Raw genomic sequence first — 14,544 nt, 5'->3', positions numbered from 1 at the left:
TATGTCCTCCCACATGTTATTCACAAAAACATGGTCGATCTTTTCCAAAGTTGGGGTCCTCCGCTCATTGGTCCACGTGTATCGCCTCCCATTGAGGTACACCTCTTTCGGCTCTAGCCTGTTTAAAAGGGCCTAAAATGAGCGATCATCCGTCTATTTATGTTGGCATTGCTCTTATCTTCAGGATTGACAAGGAGATTAAAATCTCCCACCAATGCCCAAGCTCCCATATGAAGGTCCCGAACGTCTACAATCTCATTCATAAAATCCACCTTCTCTGAGTCGCCTTGAGGTCCATAGACCCCAGTAATCCACCACAGTGGACCCTCTTCCTGTCGAACGAGCGTCGTGACTATATTTTCCATAATGTGTGGGTTAGAGAGAGAGAGACACAACTGTGGGGTCCCATGCTAACAACACACCTTCGCGGGTACCCACCGCCGGCACGTAAAAGAAGTTTTCGAATTTATTCCCAAGGCAATGCCTAACGATCTCACTTAATACAACCTCTAGTTTTGTCTCTTGGAAGCACACTATGCTCACATTATCCGCCATCACAACCTGATAAATCGCACTCTGTCGAGCCGGGGAGTTTAGACCACGAACATTTCACACTAGTATCTGGGGGGGGGGGGGGGGGTGGGGGGGGTGGGGGGGGGGGAGTTGCGCACTCATGATGAAGGATCTACGCCGCCGCCACCGGCACGCCACGACTAAATGTCGATCGGCCCCATGTTGGAGTCACCTTGAAAGGGCAGAGCTGCCACATCCCATCCAAAGAGTGCAAGCATCTTGAGATTGAGAACGTCTTCTCCCATGAAACGAACATTATCGAAAAACATGAAATAAGTCTAGAAAAATGCAAACACGAGTGTCAAATTTAGGATTTGAAACCGATGGACCGGTTCCGCCATAAAGTATCTAGACATAGCGCTGAGATCTCACCTCTGTCACTTGTCGGTGTCCATATTAATCATGAGGTCTAGTATGTTCTAGGGCCACGAAAGCGGCCGTCCTCGCTAAACTAGCACGTCTCCACGGCATCGAATCATCAAATCATCAAATCAAACAATAAACAAGCAAAGCAAGGAAGCTCCCAAGGCGACTAGTCCAGCGACGACCTGCTCCAGTCGACGGATTCCTTCCATTCCATCCCCGTCCACGTCGCGCCCATGTCGACTCGACGACGAGGACGCACGCAGACGCCACCCCTCTCCCTGTGACGCAACGCGGCCGCAACGAGTCGCGGCACCGACAGGCAGCGTCGTCCCATCACGGGGCGGGCGGGGCCCGCGCTGCGCGGTCGCAGGAGCGTAGCAGCCGAGCCAAAGCAAGCCGCCCGTCTGTCACTGGGGCGCGGGCCCCGCCGACACGCCCGCCTGTCCACTGGCGTGCGGCAACCCCGGACGAACTCGGACCGAGACCATTCAAATTTTCTTCCACTGCCCCTAGCCCCAGCCCCAGCCCATCTCTTCCTTCTCATCCCCCCTGCCTGTCTCCTCCTCCGCTCCGCTCGCTCCCTCCGCAGATCCGCGCCAGCGAGGACCCGGGGCGAGGAATTCCCCTGCCGATGGCGGTGAACGGGGCGGCCAACGGGTCGTCGGCGGCCAACGGGTCCTCGGGGCCGACCAGGACCGTGCTCGTGACCGGCGGGGCGGGCTACATCGGCAGCCACGCCGTGCTGCAGCTACTCGCCGCGGGCTTCCGCGCCGTCGTCGTCGACAGCCTCGAGAACTCCTCCGAGCTCGCCGTCCGCCGCGTCGCCGCGCTCGCCGGGGACCACGCGCGGAACCTCTCCTTCCACAAGGTAACGCCGTCGCTTCCGCCGCTACCGGGGCCACGCCCTCTCCCCCCCTTAGATACATTGCTTCTCCTGCCGTCCGCGCCGATCGATTACGTGGTCCTTGGTGCGAGGATAGATCTCATCTCGTGCTTGACGTGCCGGCCACGCCCTATGTGCTTTTGTAGATAATGGAAGATCTACATTCCTGGCGTGTTCCCACGGGATAGTTGTTTTCGGGCTTTTGGCGTGTTTAATCACTCTAGTTGTGACGAATTATGGGGGGAATTTGTTTGCTTCTTGGTTGCATTTGGAGTTGGGAATATTCGGTTCTAAGAATTACCTGCTATAGATTCGTTTGCGCTTACTTACCTTTCTGGGTGATTTGAGGCTCGTTACACGCTATGCAGATCTCACCGCTGCTGTTGTGGGGCCTGCATCCATCATTTTTAGATAACCTGGTGTTTAATTTGACGCATTGCTTGTGGTCATGTTGGTGGATTTGTGAAGGGGATTTCGTTTTTTTCTGGCTGGCAAACTAGCCAAAACGATGTGGATTAATTTTGGCCAACAGCTCTGTGAAACTGTGAATGTAGGTTCTCACAATGTGAGAACGTTAGGCATGCCATGGCGAATGCAGGGCATTTGTGATCAATTCACATATTCATGGCTTATCTGGGCTGCAGATTCTCACACAATTTGTAAAACATAGGTATCATAACTTTATTTGGTCTACTGATGTTGTACTTGATAGTGGTATGGAAGACGGTGACGTGGGAAATGGAATCTGGACCGTGTATATATCTCATATCTCTTTGTTCGACATTGTTAATCATTGGCAGTTTAGTGCATGACGTGCCTGCATATTAATTCTTTTTCTTACAGTGCAATAACAATTTGAACTATTTAGCGTTATGCTGAAGCCTGTAATTTATGAATAAATGGAATGACTGTGTGCTAGAAATAGAACCACTGGTAAATCTCTGCATGATGGTGGTTTTAAAGTTATATTTTGGGTTGATTGCATTTTTAAGGTGTCACTTAGGTGGGTTGTGGGTAGTTGGGGACTAGATTTGCAACTGTCCACTTTGTAAGGTGTGCACACTGCCAGTGCCTTGTTTGGTTAATTCACAAACTTGTATCACATTCACATCAACACTACACTTTTACAGTTGGCTTTAATATCTAATTCTTTTGTCATTGTCATTGAAACAAACAGGGTGGTTAGCTAGTCAATCAAAAACTTTTTTGACCGGGAATTAATCCAAACTTTGTATTGTCTTCTATTGTTATTGACCAAATCTAAGTGTTTAGTTCATACACAAACGGCTATGAAGTGTTTAGTTTATAAACAAACGGCCAAATCCATCTGAACGTGGAGCCGTGGAAGTGAAAATGGTGACTCTATGTTAATATACTTGTGTTTTTTGTGAAAGTAAATGATTTCTTACTATATGAAGCATTTAATAAATGACTTACAGAAATCTATTGCTTCTTGTGTTACAGTTTGATTTGGATAACAAAATCAGACTATGTCTTTAACCCCTATGGATATCTTAGTTATAAATAGCTCTACAGGAACATATAATGGAACACTAAAAACTAATCTGCTTCTGCAGGTTGATATCCGTGACGAGGATGCACTGGACGCTGTTTTTGCTTCCACAAGGTGCAGCACAATCTATATTAGTAATCAATGTACTTATGTTCATTCTTTACTTGTTTAATGCTTTGGCTTCTTGCCATGTGTAAAGGCATTTACATTCTTGAAATACATGTTTTCCAGATTTGATGCTGTTATTCACTTTGCTGGACTGAAAGCTGTCGGTGAAAGTGTACAGAAGCCATTGTTTTACTATGACCATAACATTGCTGGCACAATTAATCTTTTGAAAGTCATGGCAGCCCATGAATGCAAGAAGGTACTTACAAGTCATGTATCCACAAGATACTTTGTACTCTCTGACGTCATGTGCACAAACTGCCTTAACTGATATAATTCATTATTCAGACTGTAATATGTTTCTTGGTAGTGCTTTGAACACTAGTAGCCTTTATCATACAAAAGTCACTAATTGTTTACAATATCATATTGTGTTCTGTAGAAATTCTATTTGTACATCTCATTTTAAAATAAAATTTAGGCCCTCTGCTTTCCAAGCTTTCCAATATAGTTATGATTGTATCACACTGCAGTAGGATGTACTTGTAGACCACTTATTGTAGCTGCTCCTAGCTCCAACTTCTATAAATCGTAACAATTGATCCATGAATTTCCTAGATATGGTTAGCACATTCATGGTTTTCTTGATATATGTGGTTAAATATATTTGTATTAATGATTCTGTCAACCATCGAAAGTTTGCTGAGGCTCATTCCGTTATTTTTCTTGTTCATACCAGACTGATATTGACATGTGTTTATGTGTTCAAATGTTGTAGTTGGTGTTCTCATCATCAGCTGCAGTTTATGGATCACCTAAGAACTCACCCTGCACAGAGGAGTTTCCTCTCCTTCCGCACAATCCATATGGCAGAACCAAGGCATGTTACAGTTCTTTTCCTATGCACAATCTTTGCATCGAGTCTTTTAACTGATTGTAGTGATACACATTAATTGCAGCTTATGGCTGAGGAGATATGCCGTGATATATACCGGTCAGATTCTGAGTGGAGAATCATTTTACTTAGGTACTTCAACCCGGTTGGGGCTCACCCCAGTGGATACCTTGGTGAAGACCCACGTGGAGTTCCAAACAACCTTATGCCCTACGTTCAGCAAGTTGCTGTTGGGAGGAGGCCGTCAGTGACAATCTTTGGAAATAACTATGCAACTAAAGATGGGACCGGGGTATTTTTTTCACATGCTATTCTCAGTCAGCTAGTACTTCACCACTGAATTTTAAATTTGGTGAAACCATTTTGGTCCATTCAGTTCATGTCCCATCAACTACTAGACACTACTTAGTAACTATGTAGTAGGAGTGCGCTGGCGTACAGTGCAGTAGCTCTTTTCTACTCCCTCCGTTCCTAAATATTTGTCTTTCTAGAGATTTCAACAAGTGACTACATACGGAGCAAAATGAGTGAATCTACACTCTAAAATATGTCTATATACATCCGTATGTGGTAGTCCATTTGAAATCTCTAAAAAGACAATTATTTAGGAACGGAGGGAGTAGTTACCTATGTGTTTCTGAAATATAAATGGATCAAATACTAGAAGAAGTGGTATCAACAACAGTTGCTCCAGTTGGTCCCCTAGTTTCAAAATTTCGTAGCAAGTAATGGAATTGTGTAGCTCTTACTAAAACACAGTATTTTTTGCAAACAAATAACTGAAAAAAATCATAGTACTTGAGACAAGTTGTATAACTAGAAGCGGTTGCCCTCAGATTTTGTTCCATTGTGCAACTTAGAGCTTTTCATTAACTTTGTATATTTTTTTTACTGAGCTTTGTATATCTTTACTACTGGTTTGCCTAAGTCACCAATGTATAGACCTGTAATACATATCTATCTGGTTTGATCTTGTTAGCAACTTAATGAATGATGCATTGGTGTCATCATTTTCTCCTCTGCAGACAAATCCACAATGCTACCAGATGATGTGCTAATTAAAATATGTTGTCATGTGGGGCACTTCTGATGTCATCAAAATTTACATTAAAGGGCAAACCCGAGTCTCCTCAGAACAGTAGCATCAGACTCCTAATGCCTGGCTTATGACAAAACATAAGCAAAGTGGACAACAAATAAAACCACATCCTACATCCGAGATACGCAATCCCGTTCGAAAAAAGTTTTGTCCTGCATTTCCTTGCCAAATGCTATTGCAAACTCCGAATGCCGTGAATCATTTTGTGAATATTGTTATGAAATCTGCAGTTAAGATTTTCTCATCTACTAAGGACACTTTTGCCTGGTGTGCAGGTACGAGATTATATTCATGTGCTTGATCTTGCTGAGGGGCATATTGCTGCACTACGGAAGCTTTTTGATAGTTCGTCTAACATAGGTTTGCACAATTGACTGCATTCTGAAATACTTCATCACAAATACGTTATACTCCCTCCTTTTAGGTTTACAAGGCCCGCACGCAATTTGAGATTTATTTTGACAACCAATCAGGCCAATAATATATGAGTTGTGTGCCATAAAATTATACCATTAGAATCTTTTTTCGATCACAAATTCATGGATATATTTTTTGGCATATAATTACTACTCCCTCCGTCCGGAAATACTTGTCCGAGGAATGGATGTATCTAGATGTATTTTAGTTCTACATACACCCATTTGTATCCATTTCTACGACAAGTATTTCCGGACGGAGGGGGTATTTTGTTAATCAAATTGATTATCAAAGTTGTCCCCAACATGCACGCGGGCCTTGTAAACCAAAAGGAGGTAGTATCATTTTCCAGACATATGTGTGTAACAACTTGAGTACTTAGCCGCTAACTATTTTGCATTGCAAATCCCCAAGCCATAGAGAAATAATTTTTATTTCATGCTTACACTTTGGAGTCCCTGCAAGTATTGAGTGCTCAAACTCCTATTTCTTCTACCTCTAAGTGCATAGGATGCTTGATGTATCTTTTTGCCCTGTAGTTTGATCTCGTACAAAAATTCAATTCATCATGCAGGATGTGAACCATACAACCTTGGGACTGGAAAGGGGACGTCAGTGTTGGAGATAGTCAATGCATTCGAGAAGGCTTCTGGAAAGGTATGCCTGGTTTGATAATACTGCGATTTTTGTAAATGCCTGATTCCTGTAATTTTTTTAACATGGTATATTTTGCTGGTTAGCATATACTCCCTCCGTTCGGAATTACTTGTCTCAGAAATGGATGTATCTAGAACTAAAATACGTCTAGATACATCCATTTCTGCGACAAGTAATTCCGAACGGAGGGAGTATGACACAATCTCCTCAAAACAGTATTCAAGTAATCCTTGGATTTACTCAGCAGATTGCATAGGGCTTTAGAGGCTTAAGCTTTGAGTCTTTGCAAATTGACAACTGACAATTGCATTGCACAGGAAACTTGGGATTAGGAATTGTGTAGCTGCTGCAATTATTGACAAAACTAAGTTTTCTTATTACGAAGGACAAACATGGAGTAGCTAGTACTTTTTTGGGTGAACAGACTGTTATGATGCTAAGCCCTTTTGTGCTGGTTATGAGTAGATGTGTGAAAATTCTACGATTCATCATACAATGGCCTATAGAAAGATTATGGATGATTGCTAGACTTTGCAAGTACAGTTAACTGGATGTTGCAATGTTATTATGCCATGCTTGGCCAGACGTTGTTTTAACTCTCCTGCCAAATGCCAATGATAGGAAGATCTATATGAGTTGTTTTCTTCTTGTGCCTTCTTTTCTTATGCATATGTCTGTGTTCCCTATGTTAGAAAATCCCGCTGGTCATCGGTCAGCGCCGCCCTGGTGATGCCGAGATTCTCTTTGCAGGAACTGGTAAAGCAGAGAGAGAACTCAACTGGAAGTAAGCCACTAACGGACTTTCTACATTTTTTGTCAGCAGTAACATTCCTTCGGTAATTAAATGTTGTTATTCTGCCTACAGAGCGAAGTATGGCATCACGGAGATGTGCAGGGACCAGTGGAACTGGGCTAGCAAGAACCCTTACGGGTATGGGTCACCCGACTCGACCAAGCAGAACGGTAGCAATTCACACTGAACAACGCGGATCGGTCCGTGTGGACTCACTTGTACATGCAACTTAGTGCCTAAGAGCTGGGATCGGTGTAGATCTAGTCGGCCAGTCATACAGAGAAAGTTACGAGATTAGAAAAAAAAAGGTTGCTCTGTTGTTCTTCCGGTATCGGTACAAAATCTATCTTCCTCCTGCATATATTTTTTCGTTGAGATTGTTCTAGGAAGATTTGCTAGTTTGCTATAGTCGACCAGCTAATTCAATTCTTTTACTGCTAATTGAGTTGCATTGCCTAGCAGCTGTATACGAATCCTTTTTGTGCCTGTGCTGTAATAGTAATTAGACGAGCCACAGTAATACACTCAGCTTTGGTTGTATCTTTTCTTTCATGCAGCGTGTTACCCTCCTGTGTATATATCAGAAATTTGTCTACTCTGCCGTCTGGGTTTGGGAACTTTGGGGGTGTGCGGTGCTGCATTTCCCCCCTTGAGACTGTGCGGTGCACGTATAGTGCAGCTTTTGCTAGTGACTCAGCGTGCAGAAATGCATATGCCTTGTGATGATCTGTTGCTTATACCCATGAAAGACGCAATCTCCTCATCTATATCAAGATACTTTGCCAAGCATACGTGGATAATACTTCTGCCCATTTTTTTAGAAGAATACTTCTGCCAAATGAACCACTCTCGCATGTCCGATGAGGGCGTGCGAGCAAAACAGGTGCTAGGCGCAACCACTTCCGGAAGGCGAGTAATCTGCGCCGGCGCACCAGCCCAACCCTAGTCGCAGGATGCCACTTGTTCTGGCCGTTCAATCTAGCGGAAAAAAAAAACAATTCATGCCAGATCTTCCTCCTCGCGCATCTCACGCTCGCGCATATCCCCGCATCTCCGCCGTCTCGCGCAGCTCCCCTTTGATGCCTCATCTTCCTTCGGTGGGCTTCCTCGTCGCCGATCGGCACCCTCGCCGGTCGTCCTCGTCGTTGGTTCCCACCCTCGCCGGTCCTCCTCGTCGCTGCCTCGACCCATGCAACAGCTGCACCTGCGGTTTGCAGCTCTCATTAGCTCCGGTTGTAGCTCCGCCGTCGCCCCTCGCCGTTGATGCTCGCTGAACGGAATTGCGTCGACGACTCCCACTAGCCAATCACGCCATTAAACGGATGTAGCAAAAAACTTATCCTGTCATAGCAAAACCTGACAACGGTTGCAGCAAAAACACCGTCGCCGCCGTCGCTAGGTCGTAGCTCCTTCTTGATGGATGTAGCAAAAAAGTTCGCCAGTAGTAGCAACAACCAAATATGGTTGCAGCGAAAAACGCCCTCACCACCGTCGCGAGGTCGCATCTTCTGCTTGATGGATGTAGCAAAACACTGCGCCGGTAGTAGCAAAACAAAACTACGGTTGCAGCATCATTTTTTGCTGGAAGCACAGGATTGCGAACGATGGCCACCAGTAAACGACATTGAATGAATGTAGCAAAAAACATCGCCGTAGTAGCTAAAAACAACGACGGTTGCCAAATTGAAACTTTTTCCTTGCCGGTTGAAACTTTTTTCACGGTTCAAAGTTTTTCTTCCACACCCATTTGAAGCTTTTTCATGCTTGAAGCATACTCCTTTGCCGGTTGAAGCTTTTTCGCACACCGTTTGAAGCTTTTTTGCATCTGCCGTTGCCAGCCACAAGTTCGCCGTCGTTGGTTGCAGCACGTCACTCTGACAGTAGTAGCTGTTTTTGTTGCCGGTCGTAGCTTTTCGCAGCGTTGGTTGCTGTTGGGTTTCGTAGTAATTTCAAAAAATTTCCTACGCACACGCAAGATCATGGTGATGCATAGCAACAAGAGGGGGAGAGTGTGATCTATGTACCCTTGTAGATCGACAACGGAAGCGTTAACTTGGTTGATGTAGTCGTACGTCTCCACGGCTCGACCGATCAAGCACCGAAACTACGGCACCTCCGAGTTCTAGCACACGTTCAGCTCGATGACGATCCCCGGACTCCGATCCAGCAAAGTGTCGGGGAAGAGTTCCGTCAGCACGACGGCGTGGTGACGATCTTGATGTACTACCGTCGCAGGGCTTCGCCTAAGCACTGCTACAATATTATCGAGGACTATGGTGGAAGGGGGCACCGCACACGGCTAAGAATATGATCACGTGGATCAACTTGTGTCTCTAGGGGTGCCCCTTGCCTCCGTATATAAAGGCTCAAAGGGGGGGCTGGCCGGCCAAGAGGAGGCGCGCCAGGAGGAGTCCTACTCCCTCCGGGAGTAGGACTCCCCCCCTTTCCTAGTTGGAATAGGATTCGCGAAGGGGGGAAAAGAGGAGAGAGAGGAGGAAGGGGGGCCGGCCCCCTCTCCTTGTCCTATTCGGACCAAGGGGGGAGGGGCGCGCGGCCCATCTATGGCCACCTCTCCTCTCTTCCACTAAGGCCCACTAAGGCCCATATACTTCCCGGGGGGTTCCGGTAACCTCCCGGTACTCCGGTAAAATCCCGATTTCATCCGGAACACTTCCGATATCCAAACATAGGCTTCCAATATATCAATCTTTATGTCTCGACCATTTCGAGACTCCTCGTCATGTCCGTGATCACATCCGGGACTCCGAACAACCTTCGGTACATCAAAATGCATAAACTCATAATATAACTGTCATCGTAACCTTAAGCGTGCGGACCCTACGGGTTCGAGAACAATGTAGACATGACCGAGACACGTCTCCGGCCAATAACCAATAGCGGAACCTGAATGCTCATATTGGCTCCTACATATTCTACGAAGATCTTTTATCGGTCAGACCGCATAACAACATACGTTGTTCCCTTTGTCATCGGTATGTTACTTGCCCGAGATTCGATCGTCGGTATCCAATACCTAGTTCAATATCGTTACCGGCAAGTCTCTTTACTCGTTCCGTAATACATCATCCCGCAACTAACTCATTAGTTGCAATGCTTGCAAGGCTTCAGTGATGTGCATTACCGAGAGGGCCCAGAGATACCTCTCCGACAATCGGAGTGACAAATCCTAATCTCGAAATACGCCAACCCAACATGTACCTTTGGATACACCTGTAGAGCTCCTTTATAATCACCCAGTTACGTTGTGACGTTTGGTAGCACACAAAGTGTTCCTCCGACAAACGGGAGTTGCATAATCTCATAGTCATAGGAACATGTATAAGTCATGAAGAAAGCAATAGCAACATACTAAACGATCGGGTGCTAAGCTAATGGAATGGGTCATGTCAATCAGATCATTCAACTAATGATGTGATCCCGTTAATCAAATGACAACTCTTTGTCCATGGTTAGGAAACATAACCATCTTTGATTAACGAGCTAGTCAAGTAGAGGCATACTAGTGACACTCTGTTTGTCTATGTATTCACACATGTATTATGTTTCCGGTTAATACAATTCTAGCATGAATAATAAACTTTTATCATGATATAAGGAAATAAATAATAACTTTATTATTGCCTCTAGGGCATATTTCCTTCAGTCTCCCACTTGCACTAGAGTCAATAATCTAGATCACATCACCATGTGATTAACATCGATAGTTCACATCATCATGTGATTAACACCCATAGTTCACATCGCCATGTGACCAACACCCAAAGGGTTTACTAGATTCAGTAATCTAGTTCACATCGCTATGTGATTAACACCCAAAGAGTACTAAGGTGTGATCATGTTTTGCTTGTGAGAGAATTTTAGTCAACGGGTCTGCCATATTCAAATCCGTATGTATTTTGCAAATATCTATGTCAACAATGCTCTGCACGGAGCTACTCTAGCTAATTGCTCCCACTTTCAATATGTATCCAGATTGAGACTTAAAGTTATCTAGATTAGTGTCAAAACTTGCATCGATGTAACTCTTTACGACGAACCTTTTGTCACCTCCATAATCGAGAAACATATCCTTATTCCACTAAGGATAATTTTGACCGCTGTCCAGTGATCTACTCCTAGATCACTATTGTACCCCCTTGCCAAAATCAGTGTAGGGTATACAATAGATCTGGTACACAGCATGGCATACTTTATAGAACCTATGGCTGAGGCATAGGGAATGACTTTCATTCTCTTTCTATCTTCTGCCGTGGTCGGGCTTTGAGTCTTACTCAATTTCATACCTTGTAACACAGGTAAGAACCCTTTCTATGACTGTTCCATTTTGAACTACTTCAAAATCTTGTCAAGGTATGTACTCATTGAAAAAAACTTATCAAGCGTCTTGATCTATCTCTATAGATCTTGATGCTCAATATGTAAGCAGCTTCACCGAGGTCTTTCTTTGAAAAACTCCTTTCAAACACTCCTTTATGCTTTGCAGAATAATTCTACATTATTTCCGATCAACAATATGTCATTCACATATACTTATCAGAAATGTTGTAGTGCTCCCACTCACTTTCTTGTAAATACAGGCTTCACCGCAAGTCTGTATAAATCTATATGCTTTGATCATACTATCAAAGCATTTATTCCAACTCCGAGATGCTTGCAGTAGTCCATAGATGGATCGCTGGAGCTTGCTTATTTTGTTAGCACCTTTAGGATTGACAAAACCTTCTGGTTGCATCATATACAACTCTTTCTTTAAGAAATCCATTAAGGATTGCAGTTTTGTTATCCATTTGCCAGATTTCATAAAATGCGGCAATTGCTAACATGATTTGGACAGACTTTTAAGCATCGATACGAGTGAGAAAATCTCATTGTAGTCAACACCTTGAACTTTGTCGAAAATCTTTTGCGACAATTCTAGCTTTGTAGATAGTAACACTACTATCAGCGTCCGTCTTCCTCTTGAAGATCCATTTTTTTCTATGGCTTGCCAATCATCGGGCAAGTCAACCAAAGTCCATACTTTGTGCTCATACATGGATCCCATCTCAGATTTCATGGCCTCAAGCCATTTTGCGGAATCTGGGCTCACCATCGCTTTTTCATAGTTCGCAAGTTCGTCATGGTCTAGTAACATGACTTCCAGAACAGGATTACCGTACCACTCTGGTGCGGATCTCACTCTGGTTTACCTACGAGATTCGGTAGTAACTTGATCTGAAGTTACATGATCATCATCATTAGCTTCCTCACTAATTGGTGTAGTAGTCACAAGAATAGATTTCTGTGATGAACTACTTTCCAATAAGGGAGATGGTACAATTACCTTATCAAGTTTTCTACTTTCCTCCCACTCACTTCTTTCGAGAGAAACTCCTTCTCTGGAAAGATTCCGAATTTAGCAACAAAAGTCTTGCCTTCGGATCTGTGATAGAAGGTGTACCCAACATCCTCCTTTGGGTATCCTATGAAGACACATTTCTCCGATTTGGGTTTGAGCTTATCAGGATGAAACTTTTTCACATAAGCATCGTTGCCCCAAACTTTAAGAAACGACAACTTTGGTTTCTTGCCAAACCATAGTTCAGATTGTGTCGTCTCAACGGACTTAGATGGTGCCCCTTTTTAACGTGAATGCAGCTGTCTTTAATGCATAACCCCAAAACGATAGTGGTAGATCGGTAAGATACATCATAGATCGCACCATATCTAATAAAGTACGGTTACGACGTTCGTACACACCATTCCACTGTGGTGTTCTAGATGGCGTGAGTAGTGAAACTATTTCACATTGTTTTAACTGAAGGCCAAACTCGTAACTCAAATATTTTACCTCTGCGATCATATCGTAGAAACTTTTATTTTCTTGTTACGATGATTTTTCCACTTTACTCTGAAATTCTTTGAACTTTTCAAACGTTTCAGACTTATGTTTCATCAAGTAGATATACCCATATCTGCTCAAATCATCTGTGAAGGTCAGAAAATAATGATACTTGCCGCAAGCCTTAACACTCATTGGATCGCATACATCAGTATGTATTATTTCCAATAAGACAGTTGCTTGCTCCATTGTTCCGGAGAATGGAGTGTTAGTCATCTTGCCCATAAGGCATGGTTCGCAAGCATCAAGTGATTCATAATCAAGTGATTCCAAAATCCCATCAGCATGGAGTTTCTTCATGCGCTTTACACCAATATGACCTAAACGGCAGTGCCACAAATAAGTTGCACTATCATTATTAACTTTGCATCTTTTGGCTTCAATATTATGAATATGTGTATCACTACGATCGAGATCCAACGAACTATTTTCATTGGGTGTATGACCATCGAAGGTTTTATTCATGTAAACAGAACAATAATTATTCTCTGACTTTAATGAATAACCGTATTGCAATAAACATGATCAAATCATATTCATGCTCAACGCAAACACCAAATAACACTTATTTAGGTTCAACACTAATCCCGAAAGTATAGGGAGTGTGCGATGATGATCATATCAATCTTGGAACCACTTCCAACACACATCGTCACTTCACCCTTAACTAGTCTCTGTTCATTCTGCAACTCCCGTTTCGAGTTACTAATCTTAGCAACTGAACTAGTATCAAATACTGAGGGGTTGCTATAAACACTAGTAAAGTACACATCAATAACATGTTTATCAAATATACTTATGTTCACTTTGCCATCCTTCTTATCCGCCAATCACTTGGGGTAGTTCCGCTTCCAGTGACCAGTCCCTTTGCAGTAGAAACACTTAGTCTTAGGCTTAGGACCAGACTTGGGCTTCTTCACTTGAGCAGCAACTTGCTTGCTGTTCTTCTTGAAGTTCCCCTTCTTCCCTCTGCCCTTTTCTTGAAACTAGTGGTCTTGTCTACCATCAACACTTGACGTTTTTCTCGATTTCTACCTTCGTCAATTTACGAAGAGCTTGGGAATCGTTTCCGTTATCCCTTGCATATCATAGTTCATCACGAAGTTCTACTAACTTGGTGATGGTGACTAGAGAATTCTGTTAATCACTATCTTATCTGGAAGATTAACTCCCACTTGATTCAAGCGATTGTAGTACTCAGACAATCTGAGCACATGCTCACTAGTTGAGCGATTCTCCTCCATCTTTTAGCTATAGAACTTGTTGGAGACTTCATATCTCTCAACTCGGGTATTTGCTTGAAATATTAACTTCAACTTCTGGAACATCTCATATGCT

General features: G+C 43.6%; 1 protein-coding gene across 1 annotated transcript; it reads left to right on the top strand.

Moving 5' to 3' along the window:
- Positions 1 to 1,237: 1,237 nt before the first annotated feature.
- LOC125509089 (UDP-glucose 4-epimerase 4) lies at positions 1,238 to 7,902 on the top strand. Its single transcript, XM_048673971.2, has 9 exons — positions 1,238 to 1,807; positions 3,400 to 3,449; positions 3,567 to 3,702; positions 4,222 to 4,323; positions 4,403 to 4,630; positions 5,713 to 5,797; positions 6,429 to 6,511; positions 7,204 to 7,295; positions 7,377 to 7,902. The coding sequence occupies exons 1-9, from the start codon at positions 1,571 to 1,573 to the stop codon at positions 7,489 to 7,491; spliced, it is 1,128 nt and encodes a 375-aa protein (XP_048529928.1). The 5' UTR covers positions 1,238 to 1,570; the 3' UTR covers positions 7,492 to 7,902.
- The last annotated feature ends 6,642 nt before the right edge of the window (positions 7,903 to 14,544 follow it).

This window comes from Triticum urartu, chromosome 5A (assembly GCF_056163025.1).
Source record: "Triticum urartu cultivar PI428250 chromosome 5A, HENAU_Tu73, whole genome shotgun sequence".
In the NCBI taxonomy this organism is placed as follows: domain Eukaryota; kingdom Viridiplantae; phylum Streptophyta; class Magnoliopsida; order Poales; family Poaceae; genus Triticum; species Triticum urartu.
This window is presented reverse-complemented; position numbering and strand designations above follow the sequence as displayed.

Bases quoted from the DNA above. Each gene is read 5' to 3' on its own strand.
- LOC125509089 (XM_048673971.2), top strand. From the start codon at position 1,571: ATGGCGGTGAACGGGGCGGCCAACGGGTCGTCGGCGGCCAACGGGTCC. The intron at 3,450-3,566 runs GTGCAGCACAAT...CATGTTTTCCAG, and splicing joins GCTGTTTTTGCTTCCACAAG to ATTTGATGCTGTTATTCACT. The intron at 6,512-7,203 runs GTATGCCTGGTT...TCCCTATGTTAG, and splicing joins TCGAGAAGGCTTCTGGAAAG to AAAATCCCGCTGGTCATCGG.